The 20684-nt window shown below is 42.8% G+C and overlaps 1 protein-coding gene across 1 annotated transcript in view; it reads left to right on the top strand.

Annotated features, from left to right (window-relative positions):
* TERB1 (telomere repeat binding bouquet formation protein 1) overlaps positions 1 to 20600 on the top strand; it is a 45112-nt gene extending 24512 nt beyond the window's left edge. Inside the window, 9 exon segments of the mRNA XM_062176024.1 lie at positions 1261 to 1344; positions 1347 to 1561; positions 1563 to 1598; positions 3662 to 3726; positions 4028 to 4123; positions 11326 to 11475; positions 11778 to 11843; positions 20264 to 20337; positions 20445 to 20600. Coding sequence (XP_062032008.1) covers positions 1261 to 1344; positions 1347 to 1561; positions 1563 to 1598; positions 3662 to 3726; positions 4028 to 4123; positions 11326 to 11475; positions 11778 to 11843; positions 20264 to 20337; positions 20445 to 20600 — 942 coding nt within the window.
* Positions 20601 to 20684: the final 84 nt, after the last annotated feature.

The raw sequence follows: 20684 nt of genomic DNA, 5'->3' as shown, positions 1-20684 counted from the left end.
ATTTGAGAGATGGGGGTGAGGGGGAGAGAGTGAGTTGTGTGAATGTATGTGTGTGTGTTTGTGTGTGCACCTGCGTGCCTGCAATGACCCCGGGGCTAAAGCTGGGAGCCAGGAACTCAATCTAGGTTTTCCACATGGGTGACAGGTACCCAGTCACCTAAACCATCACTGGTGCCTCCCAGAGTCTGCGCTAGCAGGAAGCTGCAGTCAGGAGCTGAAGTGGGGTATTAAGCCCATGTAGGACCCAGGCATCTTAATTGCTGGATTGAACCTCTGCCCCCTGTTCGTTTTTATAGTTGCAAAGTCTTCCACTGATTGTATATCTTAGCTCCTTTTCTGATAAATGTTAAGGTTATTTCCAACTTTTAGTGTTACAAATAATGTTTCAGGTAACATTAACATTGTACACATGTAAAAGTAATTATAGATTTTTATACAGATATGCAGTTTTTATTATGAAAGATATTGTCAGATTATTTTCCATTTACACTCCCACCAGTAATGTTTGATAGTTTGTTTCCTTCTGATCTTTGCCAGTGTGTTGAGAAAAAGTATTTCAATGTAGCTTTAATATAAATTTATCTTATTACCAGAGGGATGAAACCTTTTTTTGTGTTTAGGAGCTATATGTATTTCCTCTCCAATGAATTCTCTGTTTATCTCATTTGTCTACTTTTTACAATACTATTTGTCTTTTTTTATATTTGATTGTAGTAACTTTTTATGAATGTCATTTTAAAAATTATCCTGTTCCCTAGATATGCATATATATATAACTTTCAGATGTTTTGTTTGTCATTTAGTTTTACTTCTAGACCCTTTTTTCTGAGTTCCTTTTACTTCAGCGATCTTGGTCTCTACCAGAATTTGAAAAAAATTTGTATGTGGTTAAGAATATTTGTTTTCTAATTTTCTAATTTATTGTTTTTGCATAATACTTGGAAAGGTCTTCTACTCCTTGAGAATATTAAAATACCATGGTTTCTTTTAGGATGTATGTAATTCAATTTTTATACTTAAATATTTGATTCATTTTGACTTCACCTTTGTGTAAATTGTGAGATATTCAACCATTTTTTCCTTAGATGGCTACCCGATTGTTCTAATATTATTTATTGAATAAACTCACTTTTCTTTCTTAATATGAACTGTCCTTTTTATATCTTCTACTGACAATCATGAACTCCTGCATGATTTAAAGAAAGTGTAAAGTGAATTATAAACAAATGGATTATATTGATTGTCATTTTTACATCACAGGAAAAAATACAAAGAGAAAAATATACGGATAATATGAACATAAATGTTCAGAATCCATTGAAACATCTCCATGTGGATAGTATGGTGGAAGAACCAAAGTAGAAGATAAGAATAAACGTCAGTCCAGAGAACTTCAGAGTTACATGCCCCATGGAGTCATCTCTAAAGCAGATAGAAATGATGATCAAATGAATACCCTGGTAACGAGTACAAATCCAGTTAATGCTTGTTATAGGGAGAGTGGGCAAAATCAGACTTTACGTAAAGCCAGTTCATGCTGCAATCAAACCTTACCTGAAGAACAGCTTTCAAAAAAAGAGTTTTGTTTCTCAATCAAGGTATAGTTTAATAATTCTAACTTTTGTTTATTTTAGCAAGCATTTCGTGTGCAGTATCTGTGTGCCACACTGTTAGGTTCAGGAGATACAGAAATGCTAAAACAAGGTCTTGGGAGGAGCCTAAAATAGGAATATTGGAAAAGGAGTTTGGATAGGGAGGTAAGGACCAGTTCATATAGGGCCTGCATGTCATACTCAGGATTATTGCTTTGAACTCACAGAATATAGGCAGCCAATCAGGATTTTTAAGTTGACTGACATAATAAAATTTGAATTTTAGAAAGGATACTCAGGAAAGAAAACCTAAACTGAAACCTCTACCTGATGTGACAATACATCTGTTGATAATCCATCAGCAATTTAGCAAAGACCTGAGGTGTAAGTTTACCCTGATAAAGGGAATAGGATATGAGGTCAGTCTGGTTTGGACTTGCCTTTTTGTTTGTTCTCTGTTCTTAGTCTGGTACACATCCTTTCTCTCTCGTGTAGCTTGTGGGACTGACCCTGCTGCTGTAGCTTTTCTTGAACTCTTTTCTGTGTTGTGTTTTATTTTTTTATTTTTTAAAAGATTTATTTTATTTATTTGAAAGACAAAGTTAGGGAGGGGAAGAGACAGAGAGAGAGGTCTTCCATCTATTGGTTCACTCCGCAAATGGCCAGTCTGAAGCCAGGAGCCAGGAGCTTCTTCCAGGTCTCCTACATGGGTACAGGGGCCCAAAGGACTTGGGCCATCCTCCTACTGCTTTCCCAGGCCATAGCAGAGGGCTGGATTGGAAGAGGGAAGGCAGCTGGGACTCAACCAGCGCCCATATGGGATGCCAGCACTGCTATGGCTTTACCTGCTATGCCACAGCAGCAGCCCCTACATTTCTTTTAAATGCCTTTTTTCTCCTATACAGTACCTCCCAAATATATGTACATGGACAGATGGCTATGGCTATTGTTATTGCTGTCTGTTTTCTGGTCTATAGCTTTTGCCTTTTTCTGCACTATATGTTACCATTTTGACAGTATAATAAAAACACATTAATTCATCAAGGACCACAGGGTGGGGGCCAACATTGTGGCACAGCAGATTAAGCTGCTGCCTGTGATGCAGCATCCATATGGTTGGTGGTTTGAGTCCCAGCTGCTCTGCTTCCAGTCCAGCTCTCTGCTAATGTGCCTGGGAAAGCAGCAGAAGATGGCCAAAACACTGGACCCCTGCCACCGAGTAGGAGACCTGGTTGGAGTTTCAGGGTCCTGGTTTCAGCCTGGGCCAGCCCCAGCCATTGCAGCATTTGGGGAGTGAACCAGAGAATGGAAGGTTTCCCTGTTTCTTCTCTTTTTCTGTAACTCTGCCTTTCAAATAAATAAAATGAATCTTAGGTTAAAAAAAAAAAAAAACCGGCCGGCGCCGCGGCTCACTAGGCTAATCCTCCACCTTGCGGCGCCGGCACACCGGGTTCTAGTCCCGGTCAGGGCACCAATCCTGTCCCGGTTGCCCCTCTTCCAGGCCAGCTCTCTGCTGTGGCCAGGGAGTGCAGTGGAGGATGGCCCAAGTGCTTGGGCCCTGCACCCCATGGGAGACCAGGATAAGCACCTGGCTCCTGCCATCGGATCCGCGCGGTGCGCCGGCCGCAGCGCGCCTACCGCGGCGGCCATTGGAAGGTGAACCAACGGCAAGAGGAGGACCTTTCTCTCTCTCTCTCACTGTCCACTCTGCCTGTCAAAAACAAAACAAAACAAAACAAAACAAAACAAAACATAGGGTTCTGGCACATGTATGTGTTTAGTTTCCAGAAGGATTTTTTAAAAAGCCAGGAGCCAGGAGCTTCTTCCAGGTTTCCCATGTTTATGCAGGGGCCCACGCACTTGGGTCATCTTCTGCTGCTTTCCCAGGAGCATTAGCAGGAAGCTGGAGCACAAGTGGAACAGCCGGGACTCAATTGGCACTCCAATGGGATGCGGGTATCCCAGGCTGCACCCAACGCTCGCCCTGCCATTCTACTCTTTCAGAAACATTTGTCCACATGCAAACCATTATATTTACTTTTAGTAACCTAGTGTCTATTTTCTTTTAGTGACCAAGTTTTTAAGCATCCAACTCACATTATCAAAAATAGGAAGCAGCCGTTACCAGTTACAGGTATGATTTAAAATGTTTCTTTTTGATTTTCAAAAAAACAGATTTAGGTGATTAACACAACAAAAAATGTATACATTGGTATATCTTTCCTCCAAGGTATAAGTCACATGTTGGCCCTTTTTCTGGTGTAAATGTCTCAGTTTTTATTGATATTCAGAATCTTTCTCGTTTAATTACCAGGACAACTGGATGTGAAATAATGCGCTAAAATTTATGAAAATCTTGATACTTAATAAATCTTATAAATGTCAGATCTTTTTCATTAATCCAAGAAATCTTGAATTTTGTGATTTTTTTACAGATCCATTTACATTATGTTCAGATATAATAAATAAAGAAGTCATCAGTTTTCTAGAAACTGACAGTTCTTCTAAAACATTGAAATATAGGTGCTCAGGTAAACATTTTTTAACTGCTATTATTTTATAATTAAAACTTTTTCTGATATTAGTTAACTTGAATTTATAATAGTTATGCCAGTGTGATTTAAACTTCATTTCCTTTGGAGAGGCAACAATCTGGGACTTCAAATATTAAAATTAATACCTTTTGCATCAGGCTGAGCTCCCAATATTTATCTGAATCAGCAAATACCTTTATTACTTTATTCTCTTTTTGTCATTTTATTCCCTTATTGTCACAATACCACCCATAAATTTAACTTTATGTTTTCAAAGGGCAACTCAATAGGCATGTGTTCTGCATTACTCTCTAAACATAAGCATTAAGTATTCATACCTACTATTTTTAATATTTATAATATGTAAGTGTTTTTAGTGTTCTGTGCTCATTATTTTTTCTCCAAGGCTCTTCTAAACATTCCACAGTAACTATTCCATCTCTTTTCCTCCTCTTTCACACCCTGGTATTTCCTCCTTGTTCAGTCTTGCTCCATGGAGAAAACTGAAGTTACTCTATGTTTAGCTCAAAATGTTACTGTTCTCTTTTGGATGAAGATATTATTTTGTTATTCTAAAGCTGATGTCTGGCTATATATAATATGAATACCATCTCCCCCCCCCCGCCCCAATTTTGATAATTGCAAAATCTTTTCAGTCCCTTTCTAGCTATTCTTTTATCTCACCTTAAACTATGCTCATTATTCCTCATCTTAAAAAAATCCCAATACATTGTATGATTTACTAACCCTTTAAGTATTCATACACTCTTGTATTGCCAGATACCTCTCTTGCTCCCTTCATTTTCTTTTCTTTCCTTTTTTTTTAAAAAAGATTTATTTATTTATTTGAAAGTCAGAGTTACACAGAGAAAGGAGAGGCAGAGAGAGAGAGGTCTTCCATCTGCTGGTTCAGTCCCCAGATGGCCGCAATGGGCAGAACTGCGCCAATCCGAAGCCAGGAGCCAGGAGCTCCATGGGTGCTTTGGAACATCTACCTCTGCTTTCCCAGGCCATAGCAGAGAGCTGGATGGGAAGTGGAGCAGCCAGGACTTGAACCGGTGCCTATGTGTGATGCCGGCACTGAAGGCAGTGGCCCTACCCACTATGCCACAGTTCCGGCCCCCCAAATGGTGTATTAACCACTGTACCAAAGACCCACCTGTCTTACCCACTTTCACATCTCTGCAATGTTGACTATCATTCCTTGAGATTCTTTGCTCAGAAGAGTGTAAATCCAGGAGCAGCACGTTAAAGCCCCAGCCTGCAGCACTGGCATCCCATACGGGTGCCAGTTCAAGTCCTAGCTGCTCCACTTCTGATCCAGCTCCCAGCTAATGTGCCTGGAAAAGCAGAAAAAGGTGGCCCAAGTTCTTTGGCCCCTGCACCCATGTTGGAGATCCAGAAGAAGCTCCTGGCTCTGGATCGGCTCAGCTTCAGCTGTTGCAGCCATTTGGGGAGTGAACCAATGTATGGAAGACCTCTCTCCCTCTCTCTCTGTCTCTACCTCTCTCTGTAACTCTTTCAAATAAATAAAATAAATCTTTAAACAAAAAAAAGTGTAAATCCATAGTTCCCAAACTGCCCACCCAGGTTCCCGGGGGGTTTTGCAATCAACTCACAAGGGTACTACATAGTATTTTAAAATCTGTATAGGAAAGCCAGCGCCGTGGCTCAGTAGGCTAATCCTCCGCCTTGCGGCGTTGGCACACCGGGTTCTAGTCCTGGTCGGGGCACCGATCCTATCCCGGTTGCCCCTCTTCCAGGCCAGCTCTCTGCTGTGGCCAGGGAGTGCAGTGGAGGATGGCCCAAGTCCTTGGGCCCTGCACCCCATGGGAGACCAGGAGAAGCACCTGGCTCCTGCCATCGGAACAGCGCGGCGCCTACCGCGGCGGCCATTGGAGGGTGAACCAACGGCAAAGGAAGACCTTTCTCTCTGTCTCCCTCTACTGTCCACTCTGCCTGTCAAAAAAAAAAATCTGTATAGGAAATACAATAATAATATCTGTTGCATACTAAATGAACCACTAATATCTGTTGCATACTAAATGAACCACTAACTCATGTTTCAGTACTAGATTGTACTGTATTCCTTTTGATTTTGATGTCATATCTTTGTAAGGCTAAGTTTTCAGTGGTTGTGATAAAATGCCAGCACTATGTGAAAATTAATGTGGAACAGAAAATGAAGATGACAGTGTCCAGTTTGATTCTGAAGTTTGAGAAGTTGTTCTGTCTATAGTGCATATATTCCATTAGGAAGTAAATATAAATATAATTGTATTTCATTATTTTCTTCCAATTTAATTATATATCTTTTTCAAATGACTAATGAGTTGTTAGAACATAAATGCTTACTAGGGGCTGACACCATGGTGCAGCAGGTTAAAGCCCAGTCTGCAGCACTGGCATCTCATATGGGATCCAGTTTGAATCCCAGCTACTCCACTTCCAGTCCAGCTCCCTACTAATGCGCCTGGGAAAGCAGTGGAAGATAGCCCAAGTCCTTGGGCCCCTGCACCCACATGGGAAGCCTGGAAAAAGCTCCTGGATTTTGGCTTCAGATTGGCTCAGCTCCGGTCATTGTGGCACTTTGGGGAGTGAACTAATGGATGGAAGACAACTCTCTCTCTGTCTCTACCTCTCTCTGTAACTCTTTCAAATAAATACATGAAAATCTTAAAAAAAAAAAAAAAGCTTTAATAAATAAATAAATACTTACTAAGTTGCTTTCGACCTAACAGAATGATTAGGCATTTGTTTTGGCCTGGTGTACTGTGTACCAAGAAACTCCAGGAGCCTTTAGTCAAAAGTATTCCAGTTGGCAGAGTGAATGTTCTGTAATTGTTAACGCCTGGTCACTTCTTAGTTGGTTTGAGATGGTTCTTTCCTAGTTTCTTTCTTTCCTAGAGATCACCCATTCATTTCACAAACATTATGGAGTATTTATTCTGTGGCAGGCACTGCGGTCAAAGATGAATAGAACTCAGCCCTTACTTTCTTTGCTTTGTTTTTCTCTTCCTACCACATTTCCACAGGTATTCTCCCTGAGACATAGTCTCCAGCATTTATTCAATTCTATCACTTAATTAACTTTTACAGTGTTATTTGCCATTTTACTGATGATTTTCAAATCTGTGTCTCAAATATTTGGCTTCTACTTTGGGCTATGTAGCTTTATTGTTCTACTTGCAGAACATGCTCACTGAAAATGTCTTCATGTTACTTTAAGCTTAATGTATCCTAAACACAACATCCTTCTTCCTCTTAAATTGCTGTCTTCTATCAGTGTTGCCATTATGCTTCTGATCTCTCAAGTTTTAGACTTTAAGTCATCCATGACTATACTATCTCATTACATTTCCTATCAAATATGATTTTTCTTTCTTTCTCAGATAGTCCCTTTTTGCTTCATACCTAAATTAGTGCACCCGCTTTCTAGCAGCCTTTCAGGTTCAAGTCTCTCCTACCCCCAACCATAGTATGCATATTGCTGTTAACTTCTTTTAAATTTCTTTTTTTTTCTTTTTTTTTTTTTGACAGGCAGAGTGGACAGTGAGAGAGAGAGACAGAGAGAAAGATCTTCCTTTTGCCGTTGGTTCACCCTCCAATAGCCGCCGCGGCTGGTGTGCTGCGGCCGGCGCACCACATGATCCGAAGGCAGGAGCCAGGTGCTTCTCCTGGTATCCCATGGGGTGCAGGGCCCAAGCACTTGGGCCATCCTCCACTGCCTTCCCAGGCCATAGCAGAGAGCTGGCCTGGAAGAGGGGCAACTGGGACAGAATCTGGCGCCCCGACCGGGACTAGAACCCGGTGTGCCTGCGCCGCAGGCTGAGGATTAGCCTAGTAAGCCAAGGCGCCGGCCAACTTTTTAAAAATTTCTTAAAAAAAAAAAAGAGAGAGAGAGAGAAAGGTCTTCCATCCACTGGTTCACTCCCCAAATGGCCTCAGCAGCCAGGGGTGAGCCAGTCTGAAGCTAGGAGCTTCCTCCAGATCTCCAATGTGGGTGCAGGAGTCCTAGCACTTGGGCCATCCTCCACTGTTTTCCAGGCCACAAGCAGAGAGATGGATCAGAAGAGAAGATGAGCAGCCAAGACATGAACCAGTGCCCATATGGGATACTGGTGCTCCAGGTAGAGGCTTAGTCTATTATGCAACAGTGCCAGCCCCTAAAATTTCTAAAAAATTTATTTATATGAGAGATAAGGAGAAAGACAAAGACACCCCCCCCCCATCTGCTGATTCACAACCCAAATGTCCACAGTGTCCAGGGAGGGTCTAGGCTAAAGCCAGTTGCTGGGAACTCAATCGAGGTATTCCACTTGGGTGATAGGAACCCAGTTATCTGAGCCATCATAGTTGTCTTCCAGGATGTGCATTAGCAGGAAGCTGGAGCCAGGAGCCAGAGCCACTAGGCTAGATGCCTGTATTGACTTCTTTTCTTAATGTATGCTTTTTATCCTGTTACCATGCTAAGGAATGCTAAATGTCTCTCTCTAAGTCACAGAAACAAACTTTCTGCCTAACTTTCAAAACCTTATGAAATTTTGTTTTGCTTTTACTAATTGGATTTACTGCACATCTGCTCTCTTTAAGTCTGTCAGAAATGTGGTATGCTCATTCCAAACTTTGCCATTTGGTTACCAAATTACTTGAGAATCAGCCTAAAGTTTTCTGTTAGCTCACTAGCTCATTATTATTAAATCTTGCCAATTTTACCTCAGAAATCTCTCCATTCTCCCTTAAAATACTTTATTTTAGAATATCACTTGTTTTTTTGGATTATTGAAGCCAACCTCTGAACTGATCTTTTGCCTTCCACTGGTCTTTCTAGAAAGACAAATGAAATCATGTTAGTAGTTCTCTATTGTCTTGAAAGGAGTTAAAAATTCCTTAACATGGCTTCTTGGTATGTCTCATTGCAACCCTTCCCAGCCTTAACTTTTCTCCCACACTCCTCTTTATGCCTTGTACAATGGCCAATACCAGAGTACTTTTGATTTGATGATCACACTATGTTTTTTTCACATTTTATGCTTTTGCGCATGTTTATTGTACCCCAAATATCTTCACCCTCATCAACTACTTGCCTGACTAAATTCTCCTGGTCCTTTAGGAATGAGTCACTAATATAATTGGGTAAGATGCTGACATAGCACTTTTTCTCCCATATACTTGAAAGGTGGGGGTTGGGGAGAGAGTGTGAGAGATTGAGAGTGATTGATCTGGTTCACTCATTCTTCAAATGCCTAAAACAGCCAAGGCTGGGCCAGACAGAAGCTAAGACCCTAAAACTCCCATGTGATGGCAGGGGTCCAAGCACATGAACCATCATCTGCTATCTCCCATGATTAATTAGCAAGGAGCTGGATGGGAAGCAGGGTAGCCAGGACTCAGACTAGCACTTCCACATGAGATGAGGAGATCAGGAGTGGCACCTTCCCCTGCTGTGCCACTATGTCTTTCCCTGAAGGGGAAATTTATAATGAATGGTACTATTGACATTATCCGAGCCTATTGTCTGTCTTAAAATGTATAGAGAGATTTTGTTTCTTTGAATATACTACAGTTTGAAGCACATAATAATACATATGAGGAGTTCTAGCAAATATGCTTCAACCTGAATCTGATCAGTAATCTACAAGTAGATCTAATTACTAGGGTACCCAAGAACATTTTAAATGATACAGTCAGCAAAACCCAGAATTTGGGAAATTGTAATTAAAATGGCCTAATGTCTTCAAAAAATAAATAGCAAGGAGGTAATAGAAGAAAGGTGATAAATTAAAAGCAACTCAGGAGGCATATGCACCAAATTTAACAATGGACCTTGTTTGAAGCATGATTCAAGCAACCAAGAATAAGAAGTTTTTGAAATTAAAGGGAAATTTTAAAGCTAGACATTAGGTATATTAAGTGTGGCTTTTTTAGCTGTAATAATGGTTTTGAGTGATATTTCTTTTTCAGTCCTAATATATGAAGTATTTACAGATGAAATGATACTTTAAATTTTAGGCATTATAATTTAATCCCATATTGATGGGGACAGAACAGAGTAGATGGGAGTGTAGATAAGATACAAGTAGTTATTACTGGGACTGGCGCTGTGACATAGTCTGTAAAGCTGCTGCCTGCAGTGCTGGCATCCCATATAGGCGCCAGTTTGAGTCCCGGCTGCTCCACTTCTGATCCAGCTCTCTGCTATGGCTTGGGAAAGCAGTGGAAGATGGCCCAAGTCCTTGGGCCCCTGTACCTGCATGGGAGACTAGGGGTGGCTCCTGGCTCCTGGCTTCAGATCAGTGCAGCTCCAGCCATTGCAATCAGTTGGTCAGTGAACCAGCGGATGGAAGACCCCCCCAACACCTCTCCTTCTCTCTGTGTAACTCTGACTTTCAAATAAATCTTTTTTAAAAAGTAATTATTATTATTGCAGGTGGGTGGTAGATACATGTGGGTTCATCATATTCTTTCCTTGAATGTTGTATTTGAAATTTCCATAATAAACTGTTAAGCAAACAAACAAAAACACCTCACATTGACCAGGTCTAAGAATCACCTCTCACCTCTTTTGAATATCTGCTCTTAATAGTGACTCCTGCTCAGAAAAAGACCAAGCCAGATGCTGTTTTTCTATGTCACCATAACTGGGTTCATCCTTCTGTTCCAGCATTTGTTTAATTGTATTGTGTTTGTAGGACTTTGAATTTCTTTTTTTTTTTCCTTTTTAAGATTTTTTAAAATGTATTTGAAAGTCACAGTTACATGGAGAGAGGAGAGGCAGAGAGAGAGAGAGAGAGAGAGAGAGAGAGAGAGAGGTCTTCCATCCACTGGTTCACTCCCCATTTGGCCGCAATGGCCAGAGCTGCGCCGATCCGAAGGCAGGAGCCAGGAGCTTCTTCCAGGTCTCCCACGCGGGTGCAGGGACCCAAGGACTTGGGCCACCTTCTACTGCTTTCCCAGGCCATAACAGAGAGCTGGATCGGAAGTGGAGCAGACAGGACTGGAACCGGTGCCCATATGGGATGCCGGTGCTTCAGGCCAAGGCTTTAACCTGCCGTGCCACAGCGCCGGCCCCAGGACTTTGAATTTCTTGAGATATTTGAGTTTCTTGTTTTCCTTCAGTCATCATCATAGATATATGCTTTCATAAGTTTGTTATATTTTATAAAATCTATACATCAATTTAATTTGTTTTCTTTTAGGTTGCATAGCAGTAGGACAATCTCTGAATAGCCGAAATTTTAGCAACCTCTTGCACTCTTGCCCATACCAATGTGATCGTCACAAAGTCATTGTGGAAGTTGAAGACAGATATAAAAGTGAACTAAGGAAATCACTTATCTGTAACAAAAGTAATTAATTAAGCACCTTTAAAACTATAATTATGACTATACTTTCTGAACTATCATGTAAAGCATCAAGTATATTAAAAACTAGAGGATAAAACACGTGGAAAAGAAAAGCTGTCTCTAAGTAACCAGTGATCTGAAGATGTACCCAGGGAATAGCCTTAGTCTCTGCTATTTTTAAAATTCTTCCTAATCCTGTAAGGATTCCCATTAGGAAGGGGAGAAAAGAAATATACTATTGGAATTGATATGCTATTACTCTGATTCATACACTAAGTATGATAAATGTTTTCCATATTTTGCAGAAATTCTGCTGACCCCACGTAGAAGACGACAGCTCAGTATTGAATCTACTGCTCCTGGGGGAATAAGTGAATATATTTAATTTTTAAATAAACTTACATTTTATATGTTCCTAAGAATGAAGAGGACAGCTGAATGGTTGCTTTAAGTTACATCATTAATGACTCTTAAATGACAGTTCTTGAATCTGATGAGGGACAAAGAGACTTTCCTCTTCTCTTGTTGCTTGCTCACCCACTGCCTGCCAGCTGGGGAAGGAACAGAAGGAAATTAATATTCATTAAGTACCTGCTATGTGTTAGGTATTTTGTAGACATTACTTCCTTTAATTTTTATAATACCGTAAGGTAGGTATTCTTTTATTACCATTTTAAGGCACAATGAGTTGGTAAATAGTAGAATTAAGATTTAAATGCAGCCCTCTTCCAGAAGCCCTTGTTCTATCCTCCAGACCACATTTCTATTTTAAGAACACAAATATTTTCCTTGCACAAGTGCTTCAGAGAGACTTTGCAGAAGGTTTTATTCATAATTCTCATGCTTCAGACAATCAAAATTGAAGAGGCAAATAGTATATAAATCTTAAAGTCTGCTTAAAAAAATGCATCTTACTTGACTTATGGGCAATTTTATTTGACTGCAGGGTTAACATTTCAGTTTTATCAACGTTCAAAATTTATCACAGATGCTTAAAGATCATTTTATTCTATTCCTTTGAAGTTAATGTGCATAGTAAGAATAAGTCATTTAGTTCCTTACTTGTCAAAATAATCTAGAAATTAATAACATGTATAGATCCACCATTATTTATTACAGAGACATTTGGACTTGGTATATCCAGGAAGCATTTTCCTACATATATTTATTTGGCTATTTTTTTAAAGATTTATTTTATTTACTTGAAAGACAGAGTTACAGTGAGAGGTAGAGACAGAGAAAGAGAGGTCTTCCATCCACTGGTTCACTCCCCAGATGGCTGCAACGGCCAGAGCTGTGCCTATCCAAAGCCAGGAGCCAGGAGCTTCTTCTGGGTCTCCCACATGAGTGCAGAGGCCCAAGGACTTGGGCCATCTTCTACTGCTATCCCAGGCCACAACAGAGAGCTGGACTGGAAGAGGAGCAGCCAGGACTAGAACGGGTGCCCCTATGGGATGCTGGCACTTCAGGTCAGGGAATTAACTTGCTATGCCACAGAATTGGCCCCTGGCTATTTTTTTACTTGCAAAACTTTGAAAGAGATTTCAAATTTACTCTTTATATCTAGGTCTTTTTCTAAGTCAAATGTTCTGCTTACAAATCAATACTAAGTACCACTATGGAAAAACCCACTTTTTGAAGTAATATTTTCAGTAGAAATTGTTAGAAAATGGGTATTTTTTCCATAGAAACATGTTGCGCTTGGAAATCTTGTTTTTGTCAAAGACTTGGCATTGAATTAGTAATAGATTTTTTGACAACGTGTCATAAAAACAGATATGTAGCAATTAAACATATTCTGTAATCTGGTTACATAAAATCACCTGCAGAGCCTCATGAAATGGTCATAATGATGGTCACTCATTGATTATACAGAAGGACCCTAAGAACTGGTAAGTGGTATTTAGCTCATAAATACCACACATATTTTTGACCAAATAGCTAATAACTTGGCTTGCTTTTTTAGAATATAGAAAGGAATTGTCAGAAAGTTAATGTTTCTGGGCCAGTGCTGCGGCTCACTAGGCTAATCCTCCACCTGCGGCGCCGGCACCCCAGGTTCTAGTCCCGGTTGGGGCACTGGTTCTGTTCCGGTTGCTCCTCTTCCAGTCCAGCTCTCTGCTGTGGCCTGGGAGTGCAGTGGAGGATGGCCCAAGTGCTTGGGCCCTGCACCCGCATGGGAGACCAGGAGGAAGCACCTGGCTCCTGCCTTTGGATGGGCGCAGTGCGCAGGCTATAGCGGCCATTTGGGGGGTAAACCAACGAAAGGAAGACCTCTCTCTCTCTCTCTCTCTCTCTCTCTCTCGTCTAACTCTGCCTGTCAAAAAAAAAAAAAAGTTAATCCGTTTGTCTAAAGTCTTTTTCACAAGCAGACCAGTAATACTTGGTATGTTGCCATTTTTTCTGTCCCTCGATAAATTTCCCTTTCATATTGGGGAATTTATCACTAATTTTTTTTAACTTTATTTTTATGTATTTAAAAGGCAGAGTTACAGAGAGAAAGGGAGAGACAGAAAATTCTCCAGCCGCTGGTTTGTTCCCCAAAATGGCCACAACAGCTGGGGCTGTACCAAGCTGAAGCCAGGAGCCCAGAGTTTCTTAGTGGTCTCCCAAGTGGATGGCAAGGGCCCAAGCACTTTGGTCATCTTCCACTGCTGTCCCAGGTGCATTAGCAGGAAGCTGGATCAGAAGTGGAGCAGCCAGGGTCTCCAGTGGGCACTCGTGGGATGCTGGCATTGCCGGCGTTGGCTTAACCTGTTAGCCACAAAGATTTGCTTACATTTAAATTTGCATCCATTATTTTTCAAAGGGACTACTGCAGTATGCATTTAAGGATTTCCCCAAGGCTCTCCTTCAGGATCCATAGGTATCTAGAGAATGTTTGAAAATAAGAGTTTCTAGAATCAAGTCCTTTTGTCCAGTTTCCCCTGCTGTTGCCTAAGGCTTGGCTGATGTTAAGAAGCAGCAGAGGAGATGGTTGGAACAGGGAGCTGCTTCCTCTTTCCAGGCTGCCCAGACTTTGCAGGAACATTTGTGGATTTGGACACAGATGTTAAGTGTAGGAGTTAGGGAAATGGTAGGCACAGTGGAAAGCTGGGCTTTCCCTAAACTCCAGTGCCTCAGTATTCCCAAATTAGAATAACCTATCTATTCCTGATTCAAGTGAGTTCAATTAATTGAGCAAATGAAACTGAAACCTGTTTCTGGATAACCACAGTTTTCCAGTAGACTTAAAAATAAGGATACTTTTATTGATGAATTTTGAGATCGTTTTATCAATAATACCTTTTCTTCAGTAATTATTTATAACTACTATTTGTCAAATATTCTAGGTACTGGGGATATAGTGGTGAACAAAATAGACAAAAATTCCTGCCTTCATGGAGCTTGTATTCTAAATAACATTATTAAGAAACATCACCTTGATTTCTCAGACTTTTCTCTTCTGCTTTAAAAGGTCTGCACTGTGGCTCTTAAGAAAAGTGGACGGGGGCCGGTGCTATGGCGCAGCAGGTTAAAACCCTGGCCTGAAGTGCTGGCACCCCATATGGGTGCCGGTTCTATTCCCAGCTGCTCCTCTTCTGATCCAGCTCTCTGCTATGGTCTGGGATAGCAGTAGAAGATGGCCCAAGTCCTTGGGCCCCTGCACCCACGTGGGAGACCCGGAAAAAGCTCCTGACTCCTGGCTTCGGATCGCCTCAGCTCCGGCTGTTGCAGTCATTTGGGGAGTGAACAAGCGGATGGAAGACCTCTCTCTCTGTCTCTACCTCTCTTTGTAACTCTTTCAAATAAATAAAATACATCTTTATTAAAAATAAAAGTGAACAAATAGCTAATGGTTTTGGCTTGCAAGGGCAAGATTTTCTAAGGATGACCCAGCACAACTATACCCGCTCCTTCTAACCTCACTAGCAACCTCAAGTGGCAATACAGATTAGTTCTCCTCACCACCATCTACCAACAGTAACATGAATTAACAATCATTCAAAAGCTTAAACTATTAAACATCACCAAAAATATGTTTACAGATACAAACTGTGTATTCTTTCTGTGTAGAAGTAGCTCTAAAAAAAAAAAAAAAAAAAAAAAACCAAAAACCTAGTTAAAATCTTCCTACCCCATAGGGCATTCTGAGTTTTGCTCAAGCTGAGCATTCATACAAGAAGTGATTATGTTTTGTTTTTTGAGATTTTTTTTTGTTTTTTTTTTAAGATGTTTTAAGATGAATATGTTTTTGTCTTTAAGATGTTTTGAAAGTCAGAGTTACAGAAGGATAGACAGAGAAAGGGATCTTCATCTGCTGTTCACCCCCTAAATGGCTACAATGGCCAGGCCTAGGCAGGCCAAAGCCAGGAGCCAGGAGCTTCATCCGGAGCTCCACGTGGGTAGCAGGGGCCCAAGCACTTGGGCCATCTTCCGAGACTTTTCCCAGGCCATTAGCAAGGAGCTGGATCAGAAGTGGAACAGCTGGGACATGAACCAACACCTGTATGGGATACCAGCATTGCAGGTGGCAGCGTTGCCTGCTGTGCCACAACATGGCCCCATGAACATGTTTTTAAAAACAAATTTCAAAAGACCTTTATTCTTAAAAATATTAATTAAATGTTTAAAGTAACAAGTGTGGATATTCTTTTCTGTTATAAGAAGTTATAAAAAAAAAAAAAGTTATAGGAGCCAGCGCTGTGGGGCAGCGGGTTAATGCCCTGGCCTGAAGTGACGGCATCCCAAGGGGTGGCAGTTCAAGACCCGGCTGCTCCTCTTCCGATCCAGTTCTCTGCTATGGTCTGGGAAAGCAGTAGAAGATGGCCCAAGTCTTTGGGCCCCTGCACCCACATGGGATACCCAGAAGAAGCTCCTGGCTCCTGGCTTTGGATCGGCACAGCTCCAGCAGTTGTGGCCATCTGGGGAGTGAACCAGCGGATGGAAGACCTCTCTCTCTCTCTCTCTCTCTCTCTCTCTCTGCCTCTCCTCTCTGTGTAACTGTGACTTTCAAATAAATAAATCTTTAAAAAAAAAGTTACAGAGCGCTTTGGAAAAATCCTAATCTGTAAGATAGGTAACCAGTTTGCTAAGTGTCCTCACAAGAATGTGAAATTAATAAATGTTTATAAATTTTTGAGAGGTGTGAATATTATTACAAAAGATTGTTATAATTATTGAAGTTACAGTGATATAATTTAATAGTAGGTACTCAAGTTATTAAAATTGGATTTCCAAATGAGGAGTAGCATGGACATGAAATTTTCTCACTCTATAGTTCATATCCTTGGAATAAGTTAAGCACTTAGTTTGGTCTCAAGAAGACCTCTTTTTTTTTTAGCAAGTACTAATATATTTTACAATTCTCATTAATTGCAGAAAAAAGAAGAATTCGTAAAAACTTTACTGAAGAAGAAATAAATTACCTTTTCAATGGAGTTAAGAAAATGGGAAATCACTGGAATTTAATTTTGTGGTCTTTCCCCTTTCAGAAAGGTCGAACAGCTGTGGACCTTGCTCACAAATATCATAAGCTGACAAAAGGCCCCAAGTGTGCAACTCCTTGATTGGCAGAAGACATTGTCATAGTTTAGTTTGGTCTCTTAAAATATACTGCCTTGAAAGACACAAAAATTTAAGTATTCTTCGGAACTTTCACAAGGCAGAAAATGTACAAACAGAGATTGATGTTATTAAAAAGTCTGTAATGCTGGAATGCTTCAAATTATTATAACAATGTATAAGGCAAATACATTTTCAATGTGAAGATCAATAAGATAAAATTCCTTCATAAGGTCAAACATTTGGGAATATGCTTTTGTTTTTCCTTAAGCTCAAAGAATATAATTCAGAGAAGAAGACAATCAGCCTTTAAACATTATGTGATGTAATTTTGCAGTGAATACTGTGTGAGACATTGGGATGTTAGTATTTTTACCTACTGCCCAAGACCCTCCTCATAATTCAGAAAAATAGGATATTTTCCCAAGCTGTTCAGTGGAGGTTACCACACACCAAATCAGTGTTTGACCTTTTGTTAATTAACATGCTTCTCTCTTAAAGGCTGATTTTGCAGTTGCTTTGAATATGTCCATATTCTGTGGTTTGGTTTGCTTTATTTTGGCATGTGTTTATGTGCTTTAGGTCGACATAAGTGATTATTTCTTTCCCCTCTTCTCTCTTTCCATTTTTTATCCTTCATGGTGGGAACACTGGCTATTTCTTGCTGCAGCCAAACAGTGTCATATCCCCTGATGCTGGCCACTAGACATTTCTTCGTAAAACGTGTCCAAACAGAAATGTGGCCTGGTTGGCTAAGTAGGGAAACAGCTTCTTTGCTGGATTGAGTGAGGTTTTGTGGATCTTAAGATGCTTTTTGGCATTCTACATGACCAACTCTGAGAGTACAGTTAATACAGTTATGAGTCTTAGATTATAATTTTAATTATTTCCAAATAATTCCTGTACTGTTATACTTTTTTGTTACTTAACTGAAGGGCTTTAGTTTCTGTTAAATTTCTTTGTGTTGGGGGCTGGTGCTGTGGCGTAGCGGGTTAAGCCGCTGCCTGCAGTGCCGGCATCCCATATGGGCACCAGTTCGAGACCCAGCTGCTCCACTTCTGATCCAGCTCTCTGCTATAGCCTGGGAAAGCAGTGGAAGATGGTTCAAGTCCTTGGGCCCCTGCACCCGCGTGGGAGACCCGCAGGAAGCTCATGGCTCCTGACTTCGGATTGGCACAGCTCTGGCCGTTGTGGCCAATTGAGGAGTGAACCAGTGGATGGAAGACCTCTCTCTGCCTCTCCTTCTCTCTCTGTGTAACTCTTTCAAAGAAATAAATTAATCTTTTTTTAAAGATTTATTTAATTTTATTTGAAAGAATTACAGAGAGAGGTAGAGAGAGAGGTCTTCCATCCGCTGGTTCACATCCCAATTGGCAGCAATGGCCAGTGCCAATGCAAAGCCAGGAGTCAGGAGCCTCTTCCAGGTCTCCCATGTGGGGGCAGGAGTCCAAGGGCTTGGGCCATCCCCCACTGCCTTCCCAGACCATAGCAGAGAGACGGATTGGAAATGGAGCAGCCGGGATTTGAACTGGTGCCAACATGGGATGCCAGCACTGCACACGGTATCGTCACCCACCACACCACAGCACCGCCCTGCCCCCCCCCCCATTTTTTTTAAAGGCAGACAGGGATCTTCCATCCAATGGTTCCCCTAATGTTCACAATAGCTGGGGTTAGGTCAGGCCAAAGTCAGGTCTTCTATGTGGCTTAGCTGTTTGAGCCATGACTTACGGCCTCCCAGGGTCTGCATCTGCATCAGCAGGGAGCTCGGACTGGGAGTGGAACCAGGACGCACAGCCAGGCACTCCACTGTGGGGTGTGGGCATTCCAAGCAGTGTCTTAACTACTATGTGAAAGGCCCCTCTCGCTTTTTGTTAATGTCTGAATTGTCAACTGCTCTGTTAAAATCTGTGTTTGCTATCATACCTGGTATTCCTTCAGAAAGGAAGGATACTGTGTACATCTGCACTTGATCTTAGCCGAAAGGCCGAGAAGCGATTGTAAATCTGGTGTTATGTTTTTCAACTGATTACAGTAGAGAATTCACCAAATGCGGATGAAGCTCACTGGCCTGTAGTTTCTTACTTTTTTTTTTTTTTTAAGATTTATTTATTTATTTGAAAGAGTTACACACACAGAGAGAGAGGTCTTCCATTTGATGGTTTACTCTCTAAATGGCCGCAACGGCTGGAGCTGTGCCAATCCGAACGGAAGCCAGGAGCCAGGAGCTTCTTCCTGGTCCCCTACATGTGCGCAGGGGCCCAAGCACTTGGGCCATCTTCTACTGCTATCCCAGGCCATAGCAGACAGCTGGATTGGAAGAGGAGCAGCTGGGACTAGAATCGCCGTACCTAAAGTGGAATGTATTTTTTCCCTCTGTTTCCCTTCCCGCCCTTCACCTCCCCCCCCTTTTTTTTTGACAGGCAGAGTTAGACAGTGAGAGAGAGAAAGGTCTTCCTTCCGTTGGTTCACCCCCCAAATGGCCGCTATGGCCGGCGCGGAACCGGCGCCCCGACCGGGTCTAGAACCCGGGGTGCTGGCGCTGCAGGCGGAGGATTAACCTAGTGAGCCGTGGCGCGGCCTCACCTTCCCTTTCACTTCCCCTTTTCTTTTTTCCACCCGTCTTTTCCCCCTTCTGAAAGGGAACTAAAGCTGCTGATTTTAGTGTCCGATGTCAAAATCTATTAACAGTACACCTGCCTTTGCCATTAAGAAGTTAAGAAAGAAGACATGTTTCCACACAAAGACTTGGTGCGCAGATGTCCAGGGACAAACAGCGGGAACGTCGGACCGGGGCGCGAGCAGCCGGCACGCGGTCCACCCATGCGCGGAGGTATGATTCGTCAAAAAAGGAACCAAAGGCGCCCGGAGTGACGCGGCCGCAGCTCCGAAACACGCAGAGCGGCAGCGGTCGCTGTCCGGGAGAGGCGGGCGGCTGGTTGCCTGTGGTGCTGGGGAGAGGGGTGCACTGGACGCGGCCCACCGAGCCGTTCGGGGGACAGCGATGTTCGGAAGCTGTATCACTGTGGTGGGTCCTCTGAGTGTACCAAAGCTCACGGACCGGTTAAACGTCTGTGGAGGGGCGTGTAAAGCTGTGTGGGGGCCGGGGGTCCCGTGTAGGGCTGCTCGCACAACCCGGGTTAGGCTAGGCCGAGATCTTTCCAGAACCGGGTGAAGACCGGAGTCCAGAGAGGCTGACTTCTGATACCGGACCTCGCACGAGTCTCCTGAACTTCCTGAGCTGCAGCTTCTTCGCGGACCGAGGAGTTGGCTAAGACTCAGCGGGCTGTGAGCTCCGACACAGCCCGCGCTGGGAACACGGTGCTGCCACGCCAGTCTCCTGAAGGCCGGGCTGTCCGGCGGGGCCCGCGGCGCTGAGCCGCGCCAGGCTCAGGGCGGGGCGCTGCGCTGCGCCCCTCGGCCGCCAGAGGCCGCCCGCGCCACCTCGGGCCGGGCGGTGCCCGCCGCCGCCGCCGCCTCCCGCGCTTGGCTGCCCCGGCGGCCGCCTGACCGCCACCCGCCACTGCCGCAGCCGCGCGAGCGTGGGAGGCTGCAGCCGCCGCCGGCACGCCAGGGCGCGTTGAGCGGCGCGGCCCCTGCGGCGCGGGCGACGAGCGGCGGGGGCGCTGCCGGCGGAGCGGCGGGCGCCGGGCGGCTGGGCCGGGGTC

The sequence above is a fragment of the Lepus europaeus genome, chromosome 19 (assembly GCF_033115175.1).
Source record: "Lepus europaeus isolate LE1 chromosome 19, mLepTim1.pri, whole genome shotgun sequence".
NCBI lineage: Eukaryota > Metazoa > Chordata > Mammalia > Lagomorpha > Leporidae > Lepus > Lepus europaeus.
Note: the sequence above shows the minus strand (reverse complement) of the source record. Positions and strands in the feature narration are given on the sequence as shown.